At 32.2% G+C, this 27,233-nt stretch overlaps 2 protein-coding genes and 1 long non-coding RNA gene across 5 annotated transcripts; 1 reads left to right on the top strand and 2 right to left on the bottom strand.

Annotated features, from left to right (window-relative positions):
* Window positions 1-1,904: 1,904 nt before the first annotated feature.
* Window positions 1,905-6,978, top strand: LOC139425734 (uncharacterized). The gene is made up of 2 exons (XR_011636888.1): window positions 1,905-2,541; window positions 6,686-6,978. It is a non-coding gene; the product is annotated as an uncharacterized lncRNA (long non-coding RNA).
* A 3,221-nt stretch (window positions 6,979-10,199) lies between these two features.
* On the bottom strand, window positions 10,200-18,625 carry LOC122271367 (allatotropins-like). 3 transcript variants are annotated; one of them, XM_071181719.1, is made up of 4 exons: window positions 18,448-18,625; window positions 15,169-15,257; window positions 12,336-12,396; window positions 10,200-10,396 (listed from the first exon to the last, which is right to left on the bottom strand). In XM_071181719.1, exons 1-3 carry the CDS (start codon window positions 18,615-18,617, stop codon window positions 12,356-12,358), a joined length of 300 nt encoding a protein of 99 aa, XP_071037820.1. In that variant the 5' UTR covers window positions 18,618-18,625; the 3' UTR covers window positions 10,200-10,396; window positions 12,336-12,355. The 3 variants fall into 3 exon arrangements, with proteins under 3 accessions (XP_071037820.1, XP_042908302.1, XP_042908303.1); XM_043052368.2 differs by having other exon boundaries at window positions 12,339-12,396; XM_043052369.2 differs by lacking the exon at window positions 12,336-12,396 and having other exon boundaries at window positions 10,200-10,381.
* Window positions 18,626-19,328: 703 nt separating this feature from the next.
* On the bottom strand, window positions 19,329-22,659 carry LOC139425855 (allatotropins-like). The gene is made up of 2 exons (XM_071181867.1): window positions 22,490-22,659; window positions 19,329-19,440 (listed from the first exon to the last, which is right to left on the bottom strand). Exons 1-2 carry the CDS (start codon window positions 22,657-22,659, stop codon window positions 19,329-19,331), a joined length of 282 nt encoding a protein of 93 aa, XP_071037968.1.
* Between the last annotated feature and the right edge of the window lie 4,574 nt (window positions 22,660-27,233).

Below are 27,233 nucleotides of genomic sequence, written 5' to 3'. Positions count from 1 at the left end.
ATATGTATGTTTTAATTGAGTATTGAAATAGCAATTAGCATGACTGGAAAAATACGGTTATTTATGTTTTGTGAATCAAAAATTTATTAATGAAATATGAGGACGAAAGATAAAAAAATTAGCACTAGCATTCTATAGTTTTTCTTTTATATGTAACTTATATACACTTTATAGTACCTGTATGCACACAAGTATACTCTATTCTGGAGTGTTATTTAGTTGTTCATCAAAACTAAGGCAGAACAAAAAATTTATTCTCAGCTAAATTAAAAAATTATGAATCATTTTGTGAATCATTTTAGTTATTCGATTTACAACATGAATCAAAGTACATGTATATAACATGCCAGGGGCTGAAGCTTTTCATGTCATTGAGATCTTGATAAATGAAATATTTTTACCCTCAAAATACTTGCTGATCAGAATTCGCATGCGAAAAAAATAGGCAATCACAGGAATTTTTTCCGCTTTTTAGCGGATTTCCGCTTTTTTCACTTTTATCTCTTAAATTTCAGTTTTTTTTTTATCAAAAATTCAGATTTTCTAAAAATTCCCATTTTTTTTATAAGTATTCCGCTTTTACAGAAAATTCACTGATTTTCGAAGAGAAACAGAAAATTCGAACTACATAGCTACCAATTCTTTCTCATTTTTACTTATTTTACCTATTTTCTCCCCTTTTACACGCAGCAGATAAGATTTTCCGAATCTTTTACCCGCCCTCTAGATAGATCCGATTTTCATAGTTCAAACGGCGCTGCTTCTGACAAGCCTTTTAGAGGNTACTATTTAGATGCTCCACACGCATCATTAACTAAATTTTGAAAACGTGATTTCATGTTAAGGCAATTCTTATTGAATGCGGTTCAATCACTTTCGACCACCGTTGAGAATCTGATTGATGAGTTTTTCAAAATTTTCATTAACCAGGAACTCATTCTCCCGTGATAGCTATTGTAGTGAGATTGGCCCTGTAGAGCCTGTTCTTGCTGCATGCGATTTACATATATGCACGTCAGAATGTTTAGAAATGTGTTAAGTCACAGTGGACAGACCATAAAACACGGTTCCCAGTAGATCATGAAAATCCAGCATCACTGGCAGTGATAAGTTCATGAAAAGGTGACCAAGATTGCCTGGTATTGGCCCTTGTAAAACTATTCTACCGTATTGTGCTTGAATTAGCGCAGGTCGTCTGACTACCTAAGCGGGGGTAACATCTCTGCAGAGGACCAAAATTGTGATTGTTTGCCTTCGGATCATCCTCAAGGGTGTTTCCTTGACCGTCCCCAGTAACCCTTTATGCTGCTCTCGAATCATTTATAAATTAAGTTCTACTTACACTGTAAGGCTGTGGTTGCTTGAGTGGTTACAGAATAGAACTCCGGTCCTGAGTTGCAGGGGTTTGATCCTCGACTCGACTAAGACCCTTCGAGTTCATTTGATATACGTGCTCGCAAAATCTGAGAAATTAAAATTTTTGTGCTCGATCGCTGAGAAGTACGATGGGTACCGAGATCTGGAGAAAGTTTCCTTTCCCTTCAGGTTTATTTCTAAATTGAGGAAGTGGCCTCATAGGGCACTTTCCAATATTCGCACTGATTTGCAGCACCGACCTTTCCAATATTACAACTGGTTGCACCGCACCGATCGTTCCTATAAATTGTGGTGCATGTCTTCGGATAATCTTCATGATTGCCATACCGTCGCCAGTAGCCCGTTGTGTAGCTCTAGTGCAAGTACCTACCTATACTTATTCTCACTTAAAAACAAAATGATCTATTTGAAAATATCGCCTCCAGAATAAGCTGTAGTAAGCAGTGTTATACTTTCTAATCGAAAGTGAAGCAGGTCAAGAGCTCCAGATTTTTGTTGTTTACATTTATATCGAGAACACCACCCATGTTCAATATTCACGATTGTAACTCTCGAATACGCCTGGGGAGAAGATCGGTTCATGTCCTGATTTAATTGCAACCATGACGTTTTCTTTAAGAGCTATGTTCATTGTAGTTTTCAGTTCCATATAGTTTTCCAACTTAAAAGTTTTTAATCTGTTTAAAAGTAAAGACTAAAATTGAATGGAGAGCTCTACTTTACGCCATCTATAGCCTATTTCGATTGCCAATATTCAGATTCAAATTAAAAGTTTTGGCTGCGACAGTAAGTTCAGGCAGTAACAAGCTTTGGCTGAACAGAAATAGGTAGATGAAAGCGTATCCCAACATTCAATCACGCAATAATTTGGTGTTGTCTCAAAGAAAAAAAAAACAGAGTTTCCCCCCGGCTCTCTACAGTTTAAATTATTGGAATTTTTTTCTTTTTATTTATTTATTTTTAAACTATATTCGAACTTCAATAGTTTCGACTCTTTGGATTAGCAGCATCAGTATAATTTTTCTTTTCGGCCAACATCCTCCAATCAACTGAGGTATCTCAAAATCTCCTTGAGTGTCTAAAATAAAAATCGAAGTTTAAGAAGTATAATGTGGTTTGCAATCTAAACAGATATAAGGAAATTTGAAGAATGGATAAAACTAAGTAATTATATTTTCCCTGTTTATCATGGTTGACGATTGAGAGTTAATTTCGGATCTGCTTAAACCTGATACAGTTCTGTTTAAACATGTAATATAGTATTATAGTAAAACACCTTTTATACTTTTTTTTCTACCTACTTCGAAGTGTCGTTTCAATTAAGTTAGATTTAACTGAATTATACTAACTGACTCATTTGTAGTTATGTCTAATTAAATTTAATGATCCCATTGTTGATTTCGTTTGGCTAAAGTATACTTAGTTTCCCTTGGGAAGATCTTAATTCTTATTCCCTTTGAATTGTTTTCATTATTTTTTTCAAAATTTCTGATTGGAGAATTTAAATACACTTTTTATGACCAAAGGTCATTTAAAGGGCTTTTTGGTATTTGACATTTCGAAGCTTAGTAGAAGGATGTTCTAATTGATATATTAGGGCAGTGTTTCCCGAAGTCTGGTACTTGTACACCCAGGGGTACGGGAGCAGTTTAGGGGGAGTACGCCTTCTTATACGAAATACCTTCCAACAAACGAAAATTTAAAAAGATTTTATTTAAAAACAAAGCTAGCCATGAAAATTTATGATTACGTATTTTTCTATTGGCTACTTTCTGCAAAGTTAACGGTTAATAATTAGTGGTGTCAACAGCCAATTGTGATTTTTAACTTTTGTGCAATTTTTTTATAGTAAAAAATACATTAATTTTTTTTATTAGTGGTTCACGGCATTACAAAAAATTTAGAAAGGGTACACAAAAGTAATAAGTTTGGGAAGCACTGTATTAGGGAATTTAGTCCTGTGGTAGAATTTTTTCGGGCTTTTTGCGACATATTTCTTTAATACTAATATCTTTCAGCTAGATATTTAACAATAACAAATATAAAAACTTTAAAAAAAATTAAATTAATTAAATAAATAAATAAAAATTGAATCAAAAAAAATTTTTTTTTAAAATTGAATATGTGATTTTTTAAATTCTAATATGGGTGGTATTTTTGCATTTTGTAGAAAGATAACATACTAATTATTTCCTTTTTTAGCATTTTATAATTCATCATCAGATTAAAAAAATAAAATCTGTAGCAGTAACTGCCGATAAAAAAGATAGACTGCGAAATTACACGAATCATACTCTTCAAAAAAGGGTTACTAAATGCCTGATTTCATTTCGAGATTTAATTGTTGTGATAAATAATGTCGAATTTTAAAAGCTATGTGGAGATCAGTAGTAATAACTGCATGAAAAATTGGAACTAAAATTTCCACAGAAAATAAAACTAAAATTTTTGTACTTCATTATTCTTTAGTTTTCATTATTCTCCAATAAGAATAGACATGGTGCGTAGTGTTTTTAAAAAGTGCTTAAAGGTGCTTATTTTCGATTTTCATTTTTTAAAAGCCCTTTAAAGGTGCTTTTTTCATTGGGTGTTTTTAATATGTGCTTCCTTTTTGAAAATGATATTTTCTTCTTTACCATGTCTATTTTCGCCATGTATTATGCAAGAGCGTGCTTTTCACAGTGCTCTATTCAACGTATATACAATTAATTCAAACCCTATCAATCTACTTCGGCGTATTGTCAGTCCGTAGCATATGAAATGAAATGGGGCTATATATTGCTACAAAAAGAATTATGTATCTAAATAATTATTTTTTTTCAATTTTGAAACTATTATGGATGGTGTTTTCTACACTAAAGAGCGCTGCAATCTGTTGACTGCCCATACTTCCGGGCTACTGTTCTTTGTGTGCTTTGAAGCCTTTCGGCCCAAAACATGATCACTGTATTTTGAGATGATCTCTTAAGTAGTATTTCTTACATACGTGTATGAAAACATGCAAAAGAGATAATATTACTCTAGGTAAAAACAACAAATAATTAATTTTGTGTGTGCGGCATTTTAAAGTATCTGGATAAATTTTGTTTACTGAAATTTACATGATGTGATATGGTAATCTAAAAATTGTAATTTTTGAAAAAAGTAGAAAAATAATTTCTTTAATTGAAAAAGAAATGTTTAAAAATAAATGGAAAGATTGATCCAGAACGTAATATGTAATAAACAGGGTGCAAAAAATAATGATATCACATAATATTATCCCAAAAACAGGTAATAGGTTAATGAGAAGGGTAAGATTGTTATGCATGCAAAAGAAAATAGAATTGCATTTGTCTGACGTTTGACTAATGTTGTCTGGTGTTGTCTTATGACAGGTTTGTGTTTTGTTGAGTACCAGGCAAGAAACTGGTACATTAAACGCTGATTTCCTTTTTATGCGTTTAATGTTTAATTTGAACTGTGATAAACAATCTACAGGGTATAATATTTTTTTTTAAATTATGAAATTGAACTCCTTTAACAAAAGAATTACTGACCCCAAGGAACAAAAATTTCAACACTATATTTCCAAAGCAATAAAAATCTTTTTATGCATTGCTAAAAAAAAACTTAAAATTGCTTTGATAGATGGTGCTGTGTGTGTAATAAAGTTGGGAGACGAGCTTTACTCCACATTTTAATTTTGTTACATTTGTGCGAAGGTGCTTGCAGTTCATTTTCCAAATAACTTCATTCTACATGTTTTTGATTTGTGTAATGTTTTCTTTTTCGTTAAGAATCCGTGGTTTTCCTTCTAGTGACAATATTCTTAGTTTCTGTTAACTATCAGTGCCATCTATCCTTGCAATGTTAAGTTTTATTTTAACAATGCCTTAAAATATACTATTGCTTTGGGAAAGGGTTGGCATGATTTGAATCACTTGATTTAAATCATAATTAAAATCGTATTTTAAATCACCTAATTTAAAAAAAAAATTGATTTAAGTCAACTGGGATTATTTTTTAAAAATCCTATTAATTTAAAAAAATTTATTTTTTTTTTTAAAATTATTAATTTAAGCGTAAAATATTTTTTGTTCATTAATAATTAATAAATACATTCTTTAGAGTGTAATTTAAAAAATCTGATTTCAGTAATAATGAAGGTTTTTTGCTAATAAAAAATGAAAGGGCTATGCATGTAAATTATCTCATCCCTTTCATTATTTCATTAAAAAATAGCATTGAATTAAATAAACTTATTTTTTTAAATATTAATTTAAGTATAAAATATTAAGATACAATCTAATTAAAAAATACATATTTAAGGGTGATTTTTTTAGTCTTATTTCGTTGATTAGATTTCATACTAAGAAATAATGAAAAGGATATGCAGTTAAATTATTTTATTTCAAAATAGACTAAAAATAAGAAAAAAGTAGACTAACCATGGATTAATTATATCGATTCATGCAATTTTATCCTTATTATCCAGTTATTTAAATGTAGTGCTTTAAAAAATTAAATATGTTTTTTTGTGTCTATGAAGACTTGTTCGATCCAGTGTAAATTCACACGCTGGTCTAAATTAAACTTTCTTTTCATTAGACATCTAATATACAGTCTACCAATTCTACAATCATTAGTCAACAATCATTAGCAAGTTGAGCTTGATTAACATTCAATGATTAGTTTTTAATAATTAAATAATAAATTTTTAACCATTTTAGAAAGTTTTTTAATTATAGTATTGTTTTTAAAAAATATTAAGTATTGTCAATATATTTTACCATATAGGTAGTTTAGTTAATACATGTAAAAAAAAATATTTAAGTAATAAAAAATTGATTTAAATCAAATAAACTCGATTTTTCTTTTTAAAAAAATCCTGTTTTTGCTAACTTTGCTTTGGAAGCATGGTGTTACAACTTAAAAAAAAAAAAAAAAAATGATAATTACATTTTATTATCATTTATTTTTCTCCTTTCTCATCAAAAGCACAAAAAAGTCATGATACATAAAATATATTTTTTTTTCATTAAAAGATATTTTAAATTTTTTTTTTATTTCTCTCTCGTTTTTTTTAAATTTTTATTATTGATTTAAACTTGCCCTACCTTTTCGCGGTGCACTGGGGAATTTTTTACGCTGCACAAAGTGCTCCGCATTGTATATTTGAGAATTTCTAATGTAAGGCATCAGAAAACTCAGAGCATAAATTAACGCACATAATATAATTGACGAATACATACCAATGTTTACCCTTAATGCTTGTTCTACTGTAGCATTTTTTAGCACTTATTATTTTTTTCTTCTTAATTTTCAGGATTCCGAGTAAGTTGAGGCTGTTTATGCACAATAATTCTGTATTCTTCATCCTCGGAGGTACTCTCTTCATCACTCACTGGGCCTGGTTTAGGCTACAGAGCAACGAACTATTTGTTCCCAGAGAATTAAATAAAGGTCATCCTTTCATGCATGCTGATACTAGGCAGAAATTTATCAATAAAATAAAAGGCTGGCTTCCTGGCTTTGGTAGTAATAACGAGCCTTCCGAGTCAGATTCATAAATTTTGTTTGTAATGTGTTGAAAATAAAATGCTGTTTCATTAGTTTTAATCCTGAATTTTTGTGTATTTTTAGAAAAGTTATTTTGACTCATAGAGTTATATAGTTCGTCTTCTGTAAGAACTCCCCCCGCCACATAGGCTGAGGGCGTCTGCTGCTATGGAAACAAGAATAGCACATTTCAGGAAAGGTAACTTCTTTTCACTCTAGGGCTAACACAATAGACCAAAGAAAAAGATCCCCCTTCTCTCGCCGACCCAAGCCAAACCCTGTCCTAAACAATGATCCCACACCCCTACTTGAAATAGTTATACCTCTTTACCATAGTCACCGCCACGGGTCCAGACGATGGGAGTTCTTACTATAGACAAACTATACTTAATCTTGCTACTGCCTATATTATACATACAATTGAAAAAAGAGATACAAGAGAAAAAACTCCCTTAATTTTTAAAAATTTTTATTTTTAGAATTAATGAATATAATTGTAAGTTTCAAAAATGTTATGAAGTTCAAAGTCTCGGTACCTCTTTAAATCTTCCACGGAACCATGAGGTTCCGCGGAACACCATTTGTGAGCCGCTACTTTAGCCCATAGAAGAAAATCATGATCATTCCAAAAATTTTCCTCGATCTGCATACAGACATAAGTTACGGTCGTAACAAGTTGTAGCGAATTTTAAATTTGCATGGTGAGTAGCGTTTTTAAAAAGTGCTTAAAGGTGCTTATTTTCGTTTTTTAAAAGCCCTTAAAGGTGCTTTTTTCATTGGGTGTCTTTAAAATGTGCTTAATTTTACCTGTTCGAAAATTATATATATTTTTCTTTACCATGTCGATTTTCGCCACATATCATGCAAAAGCGTGCTTTTCACATTGTTCTATTCTACATTTTCCCAACTCATTCACCCACCATCTAGTTCTGCGTACCATCAGTCCATAACGTATGAAAGCGCCAATCATTTTACATGTTTGATGAAATACTTGCTGGTTCGCATGTGCGTCTACTGGTTCGGTGAGATTATTGCACTCTCGTGTGCATTTGCTGCTGCATTTTGCAAGATATTCTCCATTTCAGGGCTTCATTTTTCCACCCTCTGATATCGAACCTAAAAATCTCTCGATTTTTTTATAATGGCTAATATGATCAAGAAAAGAGTTCTTTGTCAGAAACTAGTTATTTTATCATGATCATGTTAAGTCTTTGAAAATTATCTTACCTTTTGTTAATGTATATAGTGCTTGAAAATATTCTTTTAGTGCTTAAAGGGTGCTTATTTTTTATTGAAAGATTTGGCGACGCACCCTGATAATCACTGCCAAGGGTCCGGCGAATGGTTCGGGGAGTTCTTTACTTTAGAAAAACTTTGTATCATTTGGTAGGGATGTAACGAATATTCGGCTCTTTTGCCGAATATTCGGTTGGTTAAAATAAATGTTTAACCACCAAATATTCCGCAGAATGTTCTGCCAAATATTGAGCAAAATATTTTTAAAAAAAGTATTTTTCGTTACTTAATATTTAGCAAAAGTATTTTTTTTTATTTGATTGCGAATAGATTTAATAAAGAGTAATCTAAAATAGTATATTTAACTATACATTATTAGAAATGGTTTTTGTTCTGGAAGACTAATGGGAGAGCGAAATTAGAAGAAATAAAAATAGATTACTTTATACTGAATTATGATGAATCATCAGCTGTGCTCTACTTTTTTTTTAAAATTATATTCAGGCAAGAAAATTTCATAGTTTTTTTTTCTCCACACTTTTTGTTTTAAGATCTGAGAACATTTTTTGATATTTTTGTTACGTTTTTACTGCTTTTTATAGCATTGCATTTTAATGAAGCGTTTTTGATAGACGTAATCCTTACAGATTCACTTATTTTTCAAAGTTAAAGTTATGTTTTAAGAACTAAGAATTTTTTTTCTTCTTGTTTCTTTTTTATTTTTTTTTTATTAACTCTTTTATTATGACACAATATTTTTTAAAGAGCGTTTTTAATAAACTTTTATCAACACTTTTTTTTCTACAAATACGGCATTGTGAAAAAGTTAAATTTAGAATTTTAGCGTTAAATTTTTCTTTTAAAAATTGAAAATGATTTTGTTTCGTTTCCTATCTAGCTTTTTTTTTTTTTTTCTTTTTAAAAAAACTTCCATTTTTATTGATGTTTTTCACTATGACGTCGCAATAAAGTGGTTTCCTATTAGACTTCTTTATATAATTTTTACTTAAAAATTCGGTGTTTGGAAAACTGAGTTGTTTAGCTTTAAAAAATTTCTATCGATATTACAATCGATTTTTATTTTTTCTGTTTCGCTTTTAAATAGAATCTTGTTTTCATGGGCTTTTAAGATAGCGCAGCATTTGTAAAATCGTTTTTCATAGACTATATATCTTTAGCGTTTTATGGATACTTTTTTTTCTGGAAAATATTTTTTGCATTTAAATTTAGTTTTAAGAATTAGCGAATTTTTTTCCCTATTTCTCTTTTCTTTTACAATTTTAGTTTTTTTTTAATCTGTTAGTCAATTTTTTATGTATCTTAAATATTTCTTATGGACAACTATTATAGGTTTTTCCTTTTACCCCATACCAATAATATAGCTAAGTATTGATTAGTTTTCAATAAGGACTAAACTTATTTAGGAATAATAAAAAAATAAAATTGATTAATAATTCTTTTATTGCTGTTGTTGTTGATTTACGTCGCACTAGAGCTGCACAATGGGCTAATAATTCTTTTAAGGATTGTAGGTATTCGGCCGATTTTATATTCCTGAAATAAAATGTTTTTATTTATTTTCTTTTTTGAAGAATAAACTCTTGTTAATTTAACATACTCATTTGCAATACTTTCCTGAAATAAAAAGTGTTTTTTTTTCTTTTTAAATAAAACTCTTGTTAATTTAACATACACATTAACAATACTTTCCTGCAATAATAAGTTTTTTTTAAATTTTTTTATAAATAAAACTCTTGTTAATTTAACATTACTCATTAAAATTTTTTATAAATAATTTAACATTATTCATTTTCTGAAATAAGAAGTCTTTTTTATTTTTTTAAAATAAAACTTTTGTTAATTAAACATATTCATTAACAATATTTTCCTTAAATAAAAAGTTCTTTTTCTTTTTTTTAATAAAACTCTTGTTAACTTAACATACTCATTTACAATACTTTCCTGAAATAAAGGTTTGAGACAACTGAGCTAAAAGCTGACGATGTCTTATCCAAATAATGTGATAGCACGAAAATGAAACGGACTGCGATTTTTCTCAAACTTTTATTCAGTGTTCTATTATTTAATTTCTCAAATATAATATATACAATATGAATTAAAGAGACAAACAATTAATTAAAGAGAGTCCTTTTTCGTGTGTCATGAATTAGAATGACTCCATTACTTCGATGATTGGCTGCTGATTAAATTCTCTCTCCAAATGATTCTGAAACAAAAAAAATTCTCTAAGACTGGAATATTTCATCGGGATGAATCAGCCCTTCATCTGTAAATAAAGAAAACACATTTTGTAATGTAAATATAAAAGTTGATAATATTTCTCCGTGTTGTATTGATTAAGTTAAGATTCGATTCAGAAGCACTTAGTAATACTTTATTTATGTCACACTAGAGTTGCACATCGGGCTATATGGTCCGGGAAACATCCCTGAGGATGATGCGAAGACATGTCATCGTAATTTTGATCCTCTACAGAGGCTGCTTTGGTAGCCTAAAGGTTTAAGAAACCCAGAATGTCCATTCTAAAGAGAAAATAAATCAACTGTTTAACCAACTGACGATTCTGTCTGTAAAAAATCGTATTTTAACCTGCACTCTTTTCTGCAGAGGGAATGGCACCCTCACTTCGGTAGCCCGACGTCCTGCACGCGAAATCGAGCACTTTACGGTAGAACAGTTTAACAAGGACCTCAGGTCCCTCGGCTGGTTTGAACAAAATGGTCACCCATCCGCTTACTGACTGCAGCCAGTGATGCTTGACTTTGATGTTCTATTTGGAACCGTGACTTAACGATCAATCCACTGCGGGACGCTAATAGTTTAGACACACAAATGCTCAAACGTTTTTCTCCTTTAATGTTGATTTTACTCCCTGAAATTTTTGATAGGAAGAGAAATAAGAATTCCAAACAAAAAAATCAGAAACAGAAAAATAAAAGTTGGATTTTTAATTTTTTGCTTTTTGGAATTTGCTTAATATATTTCGTTCAAAGTTTGGATTTCACAGTAACAATTACATTGTTATCTTTCAGTTCTGTATTTTTTCGTTAAATATTAAATTAATCAGAAGTACTAGTACTTCAAATCAGATTCGATTCAGAAGTAGTAGTACTTAAGATCAGATTCGATTCAGAAGTAGTAGTACTTTAAATCAGATTCGATTCAGAAATAGTAGTACTTTAGGTCAGATTCGATTCAGAAGTAGATCAGATTGCACTAGAGCTGCATAATGGGTGGGAAGCATAACCTGTGGATGATCATGACGTCACAATTTTGATCCTCTGCAGAGGGAATGGCTTCCACATTTTGGTAGCGCGACGATCTTCCCGAAGTCGAACACTTTTCGGTAAAACAGTTTATAGAGGACCCGCATACTCTCGTTCCTTTCGTAGTCTGATAAAAGTGATGATCCGCCTACTCACTGGCAGCTGCTAGTGATGCTTAATTTCGGTGATGGAACCGTGTTTTATGATCAGTCCAGCCATTCAGTGGTTGAAACAATGGTATAAAATTTTTTGATACGAAATATTTTATGTTGCAGGGACTGATTGTTTTTCCTTTGTTCTTTAAATCATCAAATGAATCCATTTTATTTTATTTTATAACCGTCGTTGAATTGCCGACCCAATTTTTGGGTTTACGACTACTAATGCTCAACTCCGTATCCTTGTAATTTTGAACCCAATGCAGATGACAGACAAGGGAAATTTCACTTTAGCACTGTGTGGTCCCGCAGTGGACTGAGACACGGTTCCCAGCAGATCACCGAAGTCAAGAATCACTTGCTGCGGTCAGTGTGCGGGTGGGTGACCACTTGGATCACCCTGCGTAGGGACCGATTGCGTGGGTATTGGTCCTCTATAAACTGTTCTACCATAAAGTGCTCGACTTCGCGTGCAGGTTGTCGGCCTACCAAAGTGCGGGTGCCGTCCCCTCCGCAGAGGATCAGAATTGTGACGTCATGATCATCCACAGGGGATGCTTCCCAGACCGTCATTGTGCAGCTCTAGTGCGACATCAATGATCTACAACTACGTCAACACTGTGGGTGGTGCAAGGCAAGCTGGATGTGGAATTTGTATCGATCAGTCATCGCTGGGATTTGAACCTGGCTCACCTCATTGGAAGACTAACGTTCTNAATGATTCTGAAACAAAAAAAAAGGAATTTGTTGTCTTCTCTAAGACTGGAATATTTCATCGGGATGAATCAGCCCTTCATCTGTAAATAAAAAAAAACACATTTTGTAATGTAAATATAGAAGTTGATAATATTTCTCCGTGTTGTATTGATTAAGTTCAGATTTGATTCAGAAGTACTTAGTAATACTTCATTTACGTCGCATTAGAGCTGCACAATGGGCTATAGGTGACGGTTTGGGAAACATCCTTGAGGATGATCCGAAGACATGCCATCGCAATTTTGATCCCCTGCAGAGAGGATGGCTCCCTTTCTTTGGTAGCCCGACGACCTGAACGTTAAGGCGAGTACTGTACGGTAGAACTGTTTAACGAGGTTCCTAGGCAGGCTGATGACACACCCACTCACTGGCCGCTGCTAGTGATGTTTGGTGGTCTACTGGGAACCGTGTTTTATCATCAGTCTACCGATTCAGTGGTTGAATAAATAGTATCACATTTTCTGTTATTATATATTTTGTGTTGCAGGGACAGCTTGTTTTTCTTCTGTTCTTTAAATCATCAAAAGAATCCATTTTATTTTATTTTATAGCCGTCGTTAAACAGCTGACCCAATTTTTGGATTTACGACTACTAATGTTCAACTACGAAGCCTTGTAATTTTGAAATTAATACAGAAGACATGGGAAATTTCACGCCAGCACTGTGGTTGGTGCAAGCTGGATGCGGCATTTGTATCGACCAGCCATCTCTGGGATTCGAACCAGGGTCACTACATTCGAAGACGAATGCTGTATCTCCTGTGTCATCGCGGTGGAAACGAATCTATTATGCAAATTAGACGCCCTCGCCTGTAAGAATCTCGAGGTTGTTGCGACAGTGGGAAATAGGATAATCAATTATACGTTTGGTCCTCTAGCGTTTTCTTTAATTCATGTTAAATGAGTGAATCTTCTTTCTTTATGATCACGCAAATTAATACAAACACGCTGTGTAACAGAAAATAATTAATCAAGCGATAAATTAAAGAGGCATCTCTGAGAAATATTAACAGCATATAATTACACTAGTATTTTCAGCCCTGCACTACACTATCAAGATCTTTTTTGTTAGAACCTTGAACCATTTCTAATTTAAGTGCGAGAGTACACACATGTATAGTTGAACCACCCTGATTAACTTTTTTGATCTAGTGATACGATCTTTACATTCTACAACTCAAACTTAGTGGTTCGAAGGGATAAGCGCAGACAAGATACAAAACCAATCACAAGAACGCACTTTCGCTGAATAAACATAATTCCCCCCCCCCAAAGGTTTCGGATTTCTGACCCCTCAAAATAAGGGGTTCGTCCCTATCTGCGTAATATGGTCCCCATAGTTAGGTCAGGAGAATGACCCAAAGTTTGAACCTCTGTTAATTTTACTTTTTGCGTATTTCGCCATACATCAAGAACTTTTTAAGCGAATTGAAAACTTTTTGCATATAATTATAAAATTTGTTTGTCCAAAGATAGCACAAAAAATAAATGTTAGTAATGATTAATGATTTTTTTTAATTATTTTATTTAATAATGTTCGAAAAAAATTTGAATTGTAACGGATACATTCTTCAATTCAATTTTTCATGGCAAAATACAAAATCTGAGTGAAATCGGTCGACTAGTTTCTGAGAAATCAAATTTAAAAAAATAGATAGTTAAAATTTGATTTCTCAGAAACTATTCGATCGATTTCACTCACATTTTGCCTTTTGCCATGTAAAATTGCATATTTTAAAATAATGTAAAAAATGTAGGCTTTACGATTCAAATTTTTTCGACCATTATTAAAAAAAATAATAAAAAATAATAATTATTTACTAAAACTTATTTCTTGCACAGAATTATTTGAGACAAAAAAATTTTAACTGTGGATAGCTCTCATGACTAATCAATGGGGACCATATTTCTCAGATTGCGGTTATCCCCTATATTTTGGGGGTAAAAAAATCCGTATCCGTTGAAAAAAAAAAGGCATGTTTACTCAGAGAAAACACGTTTTTGTGTCTGATTTCGCAACTTAGAGTATCGTCTGCTCTAATTAATTAGCATGTTTCAGGTACCCCCTCGAACCATTAAGATTGAGTCCTAAAACGTCAAGATCCGATTATTAGATCAAAATTTATTTACACATTCTTTTTGGCGCACTGTGCGTTTAAAGAAGTTATCTGAATATATTTATACTAATTTTCTTTTTTTCTTATCTGATGTAATGATCCAGGATCGCAGAGAATTAGAATATTTTTTTATGTTCCTTCTAAAACTACCAAATTTTTAATATTGTACGTTATTGAAAGTTTTTTGAACTACTTCAGATTTTTTCAAAGCATTTAATTTAGTACTGTATTAAAAGTTTTTTGAACTACTTCAAATTTTTTCAAAGCATTTAATATTGTACTACATAAAAAGTTTTTTGAACAACTTCAAATTTTTTCAAAAATTTTAATATTGTACATTATTAAAAGCTTTTTGAAGTACTTCAAATTTTTTCAAAACTTATTCCGCATTAAATATTCCGCATTATTTCTAAACAATTTGTAATAAAAACATTTTTGTGAACTTTTGGTGAATCATAGAGCATGTCATAACGAACATTTAATAAAATGCATACACAGCGTTAAGATCTTAAGTCAAATTACTCAATGCGCTTCAGCAATTTAACATTCAAAAGGGAAATTCTGAAATGTCAATTTAATTGACCAACATTGATTTTTGTTAACAGCCTAGTACACATTATTTAATCGATTCAAGAGAGAGAGAGGCTCTCATTAAAATGTCATGAGCAATCGATTAAAAATCAGTCAAACTCTTACTGTTTCTGTCTATGACTTTCTCCATTAAAAGTTGCGCAAAACCAGGATTCCTTGCAATCTGTTCAGCCAACAAACTAGATGACATAGATCTGGAAACAACACATTGTTTTAATGAAAAGGTTATGTTAAAACTAGAAAGCATTTAATGATTAAAATATGTGTTGAAATTACGAACTGAAATTAAAAAAAAACTAATTTTTTCATTGAGTATAACTTAATGGAGCAATATTAGTGGTGTACAGTGAGCAAAAGAGGAGTTTCACCTTAAAAAACGCAATTTTGATGGCACAATTTATTTATTTTAAATCAGTGGTTTCCTACTGGCAGCCCGCAAAAGCTTTTTTTTCTTGCGGCCCGCGAACTAAAATATATTAGTTATCATTTTTTTGCGGACAATTTTCATAAAAGATTTGTATGGGTTTAAAATACTTTTCTCGTTAATAAAAACCTAATTTCTTCCTTTCTGTGAAATTTATCATACCAACGGTGCAAAAAATTTTTTTCTCAGGTTTTACACCCAAGAAAATATTTATTCAAATACAAAAATAATCGTCTATGTTGCTCTTTTTTATTTCATTTTTTTTTGTATTTTGTGAATATAATTTAGCATGTGTGTATCAGAGATTGTCTCGAAGAAATTCTCCAATTTAACTTTTTGAAACCACTCATTTTGGAATGAAATATTTACACACACATATGTAAATTTAAAATGTAAATATCTATTCTCTGGTGGTTGCAGCAGACAAACCTCAATTTTGTCATTGAACATTTTGTGTGCTACTATGTAATTTTTAATACTAACCTTTTTAAAGTTTTATATCTTAACAATTAGATATCTGTTGCACATTAATTGTTTAATACATCGGTGCACATTAAAGTTATTGTAGCCCGAATTTTTTAATTTGCAATTAAATATTTTTAAAAATCTACTTTTTGTTTTAATTTGTAATTCAATACTTTTGTTTTGTGCAACTTGGTGAAAATCTGACTGTAATATTTAATGTTCCTTCAAACATAAAAGAGTCCTAGATAAAATTTTCATAAAGTTACGACCCGCCATTTGATTTGTGTTTTTAATCGTGGCCCCCGGCCTCATGTAAGTTGGAAACCCATGCTTTAAATCGATTATATGATTCAAGTGAATTAAGTTATGAAATCGGACGTAGCTTTTTGATAACTTAGGGGTGCGGAACAATTCTAAAATGGCGTTCAAAGGTGTACAATCATTCACAAATTATTAGAATTTTTCAAAACATGGAAAGAAACCCTGAAATCTAGGTGGGTAGGTGAACAATAGTAATGAATGATTTTAGCAGAGGAAAACTCAAACCTATGATTAGAATCCAACTATATAATACAATTTGTTAACAAATTCTGTTTCAGTGTTGTATCACTCGAAAATATTTTTCGCAAAAAGTGTTTTAGCTTTAGATCTAAGCCATTTTGTGACTTTATTTCTGGATAGTAAATTTATTAAAGGTATCATGTGTCGTTGTGTACGCTGTCCGAGTGAAAATTCTTGATTGCCCAATCAAAAGTTTTTGATGGTTTATGCAGGTTTCAGTGCGATTCATGATGGTCACCATCACCCAACATTTTCCATTATGCGTTTATGGTTTTTGATATGCCAACTAACTTTCCCCTTCCATGATGGAAAATGCTATTTAATACTATGATGGTGAACCATCAAGAAACTTGATTCTCATGAATGCACAATTCATGATGGTCTATGATGGTTTCAACTATACATTTCCATGATGGTTGATGGCTTATTTGGAATTCTTGCTGGTTCTCATGAATATACCATCAAAATTATTTTTTTTTTAAATATTGGGCAATTATAAATCAGTCCGAATTCCTACTTTGGGATGATGGTTGCACATGATCGTTCCAACATTGGATGATGGAAATTTGTGATGGTCTATAATGGTACAACAATGGATTTCCATGATGGTTTAATAATTTTTCTTGTTGGTTCAGCTGGAATATACTATGAAAACAATTCGTTTTTTTTGTTGGCCCATCATAAATCAGTCTGAATTCCTACATTGCGTTGATGGTTATTTATGTTGGTTACCATCAAAAAATATAATGGTTCATGATGAAATTATTGATGGTTACCATCAAGATTATGTTGCTCCATCAGTGAAAAAACATCAAAAATTTTGACTTGGGTGGATGTGATAAGTCTTGGATTGCAATTTTCGGCTTCCGACTACATTCAATTTATCGGAGTTGAAATGTAAGAACAGTTTCAGTGCACTACCTCTAGAAATTATCTTCCGCAAAAAGTAGTAAATTTATTAAAGTATACCCAAGTCAAAATTTTTGATGGTTTTTCATTGATGAATCAACATCCTCTTGATGGTAACCATCAATAATTCCATCATGAACCATTATATTTTTAATGGTAACCAACATAAGTAATCGTCACCCCAAAGTAGGAGTTCGGACTAATTTAAGATTGTCCAACATAAGAATATCAACTTGCTTTGATGGTTTGTTCATGTTGAACCATCAGAAACTTCTATCATAATTTCTTAATTTGATGGTGGAACGATCATGAGCAACCATCATCCCAATCTAGGAATTCGGATTGATTTATGATAGTTCAACTTTAAAAAAACCCCAAATTGTTTTGAGGGTATATTCCTGAGAACCAACAAGAATTCCCATTAAGCTGTCATGGAAATGTATAGTTGGAACCATCACGGATTGCTGATTTATGAGAATCAAACCTCTCTTGATGGTTAACCATCATAGTATTAAAGTAACAGTTTCCATCATTGAATGATGACATTTTTTTGCCACATTAAAAACCATGAACGCATAATAGAAAATGTTGGATGATGATGACCATCAAATGATGTTCGAAAATCATGAATCGCACTGAAACCAACATAAACCATCAAGAATTTTGACTTGATAGTGTGCCTTTTTATGAACGGGAATTGGTAAGTCCTGAATTGGCACCTTTGTCGTCTAGAACAATTTTTTTCTCCAATGCCGACCTGTGTTAACATCCGTCAATTCAGACCTATACAGGGCGATTTTGTTGGCCTCTCTTTCAGGGGCACCATATTAGGTGGGCCAACGTCGCTCCCACAGTGAAGACAGATAGTACAGAGAAGGAAAGAACATTCATGCCTTGCCCGGGATTCGGACCCTTAACCTTTCTGATGCAAGGACAGTTCCCTGCCCCCTACACAGACCGGTCGGCTCTTCTAGAACATTCAATCAAGATGTCCAATTCATAGAAATTAAGATGTCTGTACTAACCTGAGGTCGGAGGAGAGATCTTCGAGCCCTTCAGAGGTGTGGGGAGGAATCCTCTTTCCGAATCCTCGGGCGGTAGAAAGGGCGGCGTTGCGGAATCCTCTTTTCTGTCGAGGGGCGCAACTGCACAAAGTCACCAGGACACAAAACAGAACCAGTGTGAGACGGCTCATGACTGATTCTGAAAAAGTGGCATTTTTTAAGAACATATATGGGTTAGTTTATTTACAAACTTTACTAATGAATCAGAAAAATTCCTCGCACTATAAAGAACGCAAATTTGAGCAAATTGGAAAGCAGTAGTCTTCTTCAGTGGCAGTACAAGACTTTAGGTATGCCAAAATGTCGCTTCAGGGGACACTTAACAGATATACACCGAAGAGCCATTACATTATGACCACCCTGCTAATAACTTGCGAGGGGGTAGCGTGGCAGCACGAATATGGTTTTCCAAGTAGGACCACAAATGCTCTATTGGATTAAGGTCAGAGGAATTTGGGGGCCAAGACATGACTTGAAAGTCACTGGAATGTTCCTCGAACCAATCCATGACGATTCGACCCTTANAGTACTTCAAATTTTTTCAAAACTTATTCCGCATTAAATATTCCGCATTATTTCTAAACAATTTGTAATAAAAACATTTTTGTGAACTTTTGGTGAATCATAGAGCATGTCATAACGAACATTTAATAAAATGCATACACAGCGTTAAGATCTTAAGTCAAATTACTCAATGCGCTTCAGCAATTTAGCATTCAAAAGGGAAATTCTGAAATGTCAATTTAATTGACCAACATTGATTTTTGTTAACAGCCTAGTACACATTATTTAATCGATTCAAGAGAGAGAGAGGCTCTCATTAAAATGTCATGAGCAATCGATTAAAAATCAGTCAAACTCTTACTGTTTCTGTCTATGACTTTCTCCATTAAAAGTTGCGCAAAACCAGGATTCCTTGCAATCTGTTCAGCCAACAAACTAGATGACATAGATCTGGAAACAACACATTGTCTTAATGAAAAGGTTATATTAAAACTAGAAAGCATTTAATGATTAAAATATGTGTTGAAATTACGAACTGAAATTAAAAAAAACTAATTTTTTCATTGAGTATAACTTAATGGAGCAATATTAGTGGTGTACAGTGAGCAAAAGAGGAGTTTCACCTTAAAAAACGCAATTTTGATGGCACAATTTATTTATTTTAAATCAGTGGTTTCCTACTGGCAGCCCGCAAAAGCTTTTTTTTCTTGCGGCCCGCGAACTAAAATATATTAGTTATCATTTTTTTGCGGACAATTTTCATAAAAGATTTGTATGGGTTTAAAATACTTTTCTCGTTAATAAAAACCTAATTTCTTCCTTTCTGTGAAATTTATCATACCAACGGTGCAAAAAATTTTTTTCTCAGGTTTTACACCCAAGAAAATATTTATTCAAATACAAAAATAATCGTGTATGTTGCTCTTTTATATTTCATTTTTTTTTGTATTTTGTGAATATAATTTAGCATGTGTGTATCAGAGATTGTCTCGAAGAAATTCTCCAATTTAACTTTTTGAAACCACTCATTTTGGAATGAAATATTTACACACACATATGTAAATTTAAAATGTAAATATCTATTCTCTGGTGGTTGCAGCAGACGAACCTCAATTTTGTCTTTGATCATTTTGTGAGCTACTATGTAATTTTTAATACTAACCTTTTTAAAGTTTTATATCTTAACAATTGGATATCTGTTGCACATTAATTGTTTAATACATCGGTGCACATTAAAGTTATTGTAGCCCGAATTTTTTAATTTGCAATTAAATATTTTTAAAAATCTACTTCTTATTTTAATTTGTAATTCAATGCTTTTGTTTTGTACAACTTGGTGAAAATCTGACTGTAATATTTAATGCTCCTTCAAACATAAAAGAGTCCTAGATAAAATTTTCATAAAGTTACGACCCGCCATTTGATTTGTGTTTTCAATTGTGGACCCCGGCATCATGTAAGTTGGAAACCCATGCTTTAAATCGATTATGTGATTCAAGTAAATTAAGTTATGAAATCGGACGTAGCTTTTTGATAACTTGGGGATGCGGAACAATTCTAAAATGGCGTTCAAAGGTGTACAATCATTCACAAAATCATTCACAAATTATTAGAATTTTTCAAAATATAGAAAGATACCCTGAAATCTAGGTGGGTAAATGTACAATAGTAATGAATGATTTTGGCAGAGGAAAACTCAAACCTATGATTAGAATTCAACTATATAATACAAATTGTTAACAAATTCTATTTCAGTGTAGTATCACTCGCAAAAAGTGTTTTAGCTTTAGATCTAAGCCATTTTGTAACTTTATTTCTGGATAGTAAATTTATTAAAGGTATCATGTGTCGTTGTGTACGCTGCCCGAGTGAAAATTCTTGATTGCCCAATCAAGACATTTTGATGGTTTATGTAGGTTTTAGTGCGATTCATGATGGTCCAACATCATTTGATAGTCACCATCACCCAACATTTTCCATTATGCGCTTATGGTTTTTGATATGCCAAGTTGCCAACTAACTTTCCTCTTCCATATTGGAAAATGCTATTTAATACTATGATGGTGAACCATCAAGAGATTTGATTGTCATGAATGCACAATTCATGATGGTTCCAATTATACATTTCCATGATGGTTTATTTGGAATTCTTGTTGGTTCTCAGGAATATACCATGAAAATAATTTTTTCTAAATGTTGGACCATCATAAATCAGTCCGAATTCCTACATTTGGTTGCTCATGATCGTTCCAACATTGGATTTTTAAGATACTATGATGAAAATTCGTGATGGTCCATTAAGATACAACAATGCATTTCCATGATGATTTACATCGGGGAGATGGTTACCTATGTTGGTCACTATCAAAAAATATAATGGTTCATGATAGAATTATTGATGATTGCTTGAGAATATGTTGGTTCATCAACGGAAAACCATCAAAAACGTCACGTCAACTTGCACGTCAACTTGAAGTTCGTTTCTAGAGTACTACATCTGGAAATTATCTTTCGCAAAAAGTAGTAAATTTATTAAAGTATACCCAGGTCAAAATTTTTGATGGTTTTTCATTGATGAATCAACATCCTCTTGATGGAAACCATCAATAATTCCATCATGAACCATTATATTTTTAATGGTAACCAACATAAGTAATCATCACCATAAGTAGGAATTCGGACTAATTTAAGATTGTCCAACATAAGAATATCAACTTGCTTTGATGGTTTTTTCATGTTGAACCATCAGAAACTTCTATCATAATTTCTTAATTTAATGCTGGAACGATCATGAACAACCATCACCCCTATCTAGGAATTCAGATTGATTTATGATGGTCCAACTTTTAAAAAAAATCCAAATTGTTTTGATGGTATATTCCTGAGAACCAACAAGAATTCCCATTAAGCCATCATGGAAATGTATAGTTGGAACCATCACGGATTGCTGGATTATGAGAATCAAACTTCTCTTGATGGTTAACCATCATAGTATTAAAGTAGCACTTTACATCATGGAATGATGACATTTTTTTTGGCACATTAAAAACCATGTACGCATAATGGAAAATGTTGGATGATGATGACCATCAAATGATGTTCGAAAATCATGAATCGCACTGAAACCATCAAGAATTTTGACTTGATAGTGTGTCTTTTTATGAACGGGAATTGGCAAGTCCTGAATTGGCACCTTTGTCGTCTAGAACATTTTTTTTCTCCAATGCCGACCTGTGTTAACATCCGTCAATTCAGGCCTATACAGGGCGATTTTGTTGGCCTCTCTTTCAGGGGCACCATATTAGGTGAGCCAACGTCGCTCCCACAGTGAGGACAGATAGTACAGAGAAGGAAAGAACATCCATGCCTTGTCCGGGATTCGGACCCTTAACCTTTCTGATGCAAGGACAGTTCCCTGCCCCCCATACAGACCGGTCGGCTCTTCTAGAACATCCAATCAAGATATCGAATTTATAGAAATTAAAATGTCTGTACTAACCTGAGGTCGGAGGAGAGATCTTCGAGTCCTTCAGAGGTGTGGGGAGGAATCCTCTTTCCGAATCCTCGGGCGGTAGAAAGGGCGGCGTTGCGGAATCCTCTTTTCTGTCGAGGGGCGCAACTGCACAAAGTCACCAGGACACAAAACAGAACCAGTGTGAGACGGCTCATGACTGATTCTGAAAAAGTGGCATTTTTTAAGAACATATATGGGTTAGTTTATTTACAAACTTTACTAATGAATCAGAAAAATTCCTCGCACTATAAAGAACGCAAATTTGAGCAAATTGGAAAGCAGTAGTCTTCTTCAGTGGCAGTACAAGACTTTAGGTATGCCAAAATGTCGCTTCAGGGGACACTTAACAGATATACACCGAAGAGCCATTACATTATGACCACCCTGCTAATAACTTGCGAGGGGGTAGCGTGGCAGCACGAATATGGTTTTCCAAGTAGGACCACAAATGCTCTATTGGATTAAGGTCAGAGGAATTTAGGAGCCAAGACATGACTTGAAAGTCACTGGAATGTTCCTCGAACCAATCCCTGACGATTCGACCCTTATGACATGGTGCATTATCCTGTTGGTAAACACCATCCCCCGCAGGGAAAACTGTTGCCATGAATGGGTGAACTATGTTCAAGTAGCTTACAGACATCAGGATTGTTCTATGAGGATTATGGGTCCTAATGTGCCCCATGAGAAAATTGTTTCTGGGCGAGAAACCATGAAAACCTGGACGAGCCCATTGTTATAGATGGAGGGTGGTCATAATGTAATGGCTCTTCGGTGTATTTGTGGTGTCAGACTGTAACAGTTGGGTGAATTGCATCATCTACTTCCTCGTTGAAAGGCGTCAGCCAGGCTAGAGGGGAAAGCCCCGGTATCCACGGTGCCATAGAGTCTAGACGGTAAAAGTCCCGAATAAATTAATAACTCTTACTCTTTTGCATAGAACTATCTTATTTAGCATTTATTCTTGATCCGGCAACACTGCGTGTAGGCAGCACTCACCTGTCATGATTTCGCTGTTAAACTTATTCTTTTTTTATTAAATGTTAAGTTTCATTATTAAGCTATTGTCTTTTTTTTCTCTCTTGCTTCACAAACTCCTACATATATATATCTTAAACTTATCTACAAATAAAATATGGAATTAAAATGTGTGTAACATAAAAATTTACCGAAACAAGCAACTCATAGTATAAAAGTTAAAAATCAAGCTCATAACTGAGCCTTTAAAGTTAGTAGGTGATTTTGAAATGGTTTACCCCAGAGTCATCACAATTTCAACAAAAGTCACAACTCAATAAATCTTAATCCTAGTAAGCCTGTATGAGTTACACCTGCATGCAAAGATCGAAAATTAAATCCCGTTTAGTATCTTTAGTACAAATTATTTTTTCTTTATTTGGTAACATGCAAAGCTGGAATGCTTTGGAATTAGCTTTAGTTACCAAAGAGGTATAAATACACCCAGATGACGGTATCTTAATACCAGTAAATCTGTATGAGTTACTCAAAAATGAAATAGGGGGCACGTTCAAATTCAAATATTAAAAAAAAAACTCAAATAAATAAAAAATCCCCCTCAGTCTATAAGTACAAAATAATTTTTCTTTATATAGTAACAAGCAAAACTGAAATGGCGCTTTAGTTACCAAAAAGGTATAAATACACCCAGATGACGGTATCTCAATATCAGAAATCTGAACGAGTTACTCAAAAAGGAAATGTCAACACGTTTAAAGGGTAAAGATTGAAAAATAAAATCCCATTTAGTACATATTTATGCTTCGCTTTTGGAAGCATGTGAAACTGGAATGATCTGGAATGTGAGTTTAGTTTCCAAACAGGCGTAAGTTAACCCAGATGACAGTATCTCAATAAATCTTAATCCTAGTAAATTTGTAAGAGTTACTCCAAAATGATATAGAAACATGCTTAAAGGCAAAACTATTAAAGAAAAGTGTAATAAAATAAGTCTCTTGGTACAAATATATTTTTCTTCATTTGGTGGTACGAAACAAGACTGGAATATTCTGGAATGTTGAGAGAAATGGGGAAAAGATTCCAATTCTCAGCGATGCGTTATAGTTCGAGTTTGGAACGAAAAAGCTATGAATTTCAAGTAACTCACTCCTTTATTTACTACACGAAATCGATTAAACTAAAAAAGAACTTTGTTGCAGAAAATATTTCAATCTTTTTGCCGCAACCTTTTTCTTACTGCTTTTCCCCACTTATCAGATTTTTACAAAATTTCATCAATTGATTTGTAAAAATATTTTGGGAAGCTTGTGGGCAATTCAACATTATCTTAATAAACATAGAAAAAAACTTGTTTACAAGTGTTTCTGTGGCGTAGTTTAAAAACTGGAAAGAGGTTTTTAATTTGTTACATAACAGATAATGGAAAAAATGGAAAAACAATTTTTAAAAAAAAAATGCTTATACTTTAAATTGTAATTTGCAATATTTTCCATAAGAAAATTAAAGGAATTAAATAAATAAGAATCAAAATTTACAAAATATTTATCCATGTATTTTGTAGTTTCATTATTTGCTACAAATTTTGTACAAAAATTAAAAAGTTTAAAAAAAAAATACAAAATTTAAAACTGCACATTTTTTAACTTATTTTTTAAAAAATAGGCACAATTCTAAAAATTTTTATATTTCGAAAAAAAGGTATATAATTATGTAATTATAAGTATTCTACAGTAAAAAGTTCTTAAGGATATGAAGAATTTTTTTTGGACAATATGTGATCCTTCGATTTGGAAAATATCAAAAAACATATGATAACACAAGGGAATTCTGATATTCTTGAAGATTGATAAATTCCTAATCGTCTTAATCAGGTATTTATTCATATTTCATTTTATTTACAGATTACAAATTTATTTCAATTATTATTTCACTTCGTACTACATTTTTAAATACAAGTTACGATTTATAACTTTTTTTATACATTAAAAAGCTATTATAAAACAGGTTTTTGAACATTTTTAGGATATTATTATTCCTTTTAATGGCATTTTTTAAAGAATTTCTAAGTCATCAACATCTTATCCTGTTAATAGCAATATTTCTTAAGTAATAAAGAAAAAAATTCTCAACTTTTTACGAATTTTTATGCGCCGTCAGTTCTTCTTAAAATATCGCACGCACTCTTATGTGGTTCATAATTGCAGGACGATAGAATTGAAAAATGAACAGTTTAAAAACTCATTAAAGTGAAGCAATTTCACTACAAAAGAAAGTTTGCATCGTATATATTGTTGATTGAGTTTATTTATTTCAATTTTTATTTCTTTTAAGCGAATAATGAAACGTCTGTTATTTGTTGCTGAAATAAAGGTATAAATTGAGAAAAGGTGGAATTTTTCTTAATAGGATTTTAAAATGATTGATTATATAAAATAGGATGACCGCTTGAGCTTTTATATCTTCATTTAGAAAATGTTTTGAAAAAGAAAATATTGATAAACATTTAAGGTTAACACAAAGTAAAAAAATAAATGAAATAAAATATTTCAGTACCGAGAATTTTGGAAATATGTAATCTATTCAACTGAATTATTAATCGGTAACCAATACTTGTATTTCTAAAAAAAATGTCTATACGTAACAGGTAGCTATTTTTAGTTAACTTAATTGAGTTAACATATTTTTTTGTTGTTGATTTTAATCAGATGTAACATATACTTTTGATTGTCTCTGTAACAGTGCTTAAAATTGTGGGGATAGTAGAAATGTACAAAACCAACCTTCATCAATCTAGAGGTAATCGAGTTAGCATGTTTAATAAACTAGTGAATTGATGTTTAATAATAGTAGTGGTAGTTACGCTACAAAACTCACTCACAAGAATTTTATCTGGGATAGAATACTACTAGTAGCCGTATTTGTGAAAGACCGAGAGAGCTGTATTAAGTTCACCTAGTTTTGAGAGTTTGTAGCGTTTACGTTTGTGTGTGCGAACCCTCCTGTGCAGCAGTCGAGTAAGTGAAGGATCACGTCGTATGTAAAAGAGACCGAGAAGCAACAGCGCGAGGAGGACGATGACGCAGTTACAATTATGCAAGTCAACTGTTCAATATGGACCACTTATCGAAATAGGGTCACCAATGTGGGGAAAGTAGAAATTAACATTGCCAATCTTCATCAATCAAGAGTTACCTAAAGATTGAATCGAGCTAGCATGTCTTATATACTAGTGAATTGATGTTTAATAATCATAGTGGTAGTTACGCTACAAAATGTTAAAATTAACATTCTGAGTAAATTTTGACCTAATGATTAAATTTTCACATACTAGAACTCAATTACACTTTGGGCCAGAACACTATGATCTTTGGTCAAAAGTAAAAAATTAGTTTTTCAACTAAAATATGTTTAGGCAGTTTTAATATATCCCAAATTAAGTATTCATAATCATTCCAAACATTATAATTTACTTTTTGGAACAACAAGAGTACAATTTAATAAAAAATTGTTTGAAATGTAAGTTTTAAATTTTTATTTCAGTAATATATATAGGAATTTCACCTCACTGTTAAATTTTTATCAGAGTTATAAATGTTAAATTATAATACAATTTTTCAATTTTTTGGATTAACGTACTTTTGAATGATAGAATACAAAGAATGAGAAGAATTCGTAGAATTGATCCTGAGAAATATGCAATTAAATTAACATAAAAATAATGACTTATTAGTACTATGAATTAAACGTTAAA

Source organism: Parasteatoda tepidariorum, chromosome 6 (genome assembly GCF_043381705.1).
Source record: "Parasteatoda tepidariorum isolate YZ-2023 chromosome 6, CAS_Ptep_4.0, whole genome shotgun sequence".
Lineage (NCBI taxonomy): Eukaryota > Metazoa > Arthropoda > Arachnida > Araneae > Theridiidae > Parasteatoda > Parasteatoda tepidariorum.
Note: the sequence above shows the minus strand (reverse complement) of the source record. Positions and strands in the feature narration are given on the sequence as shown.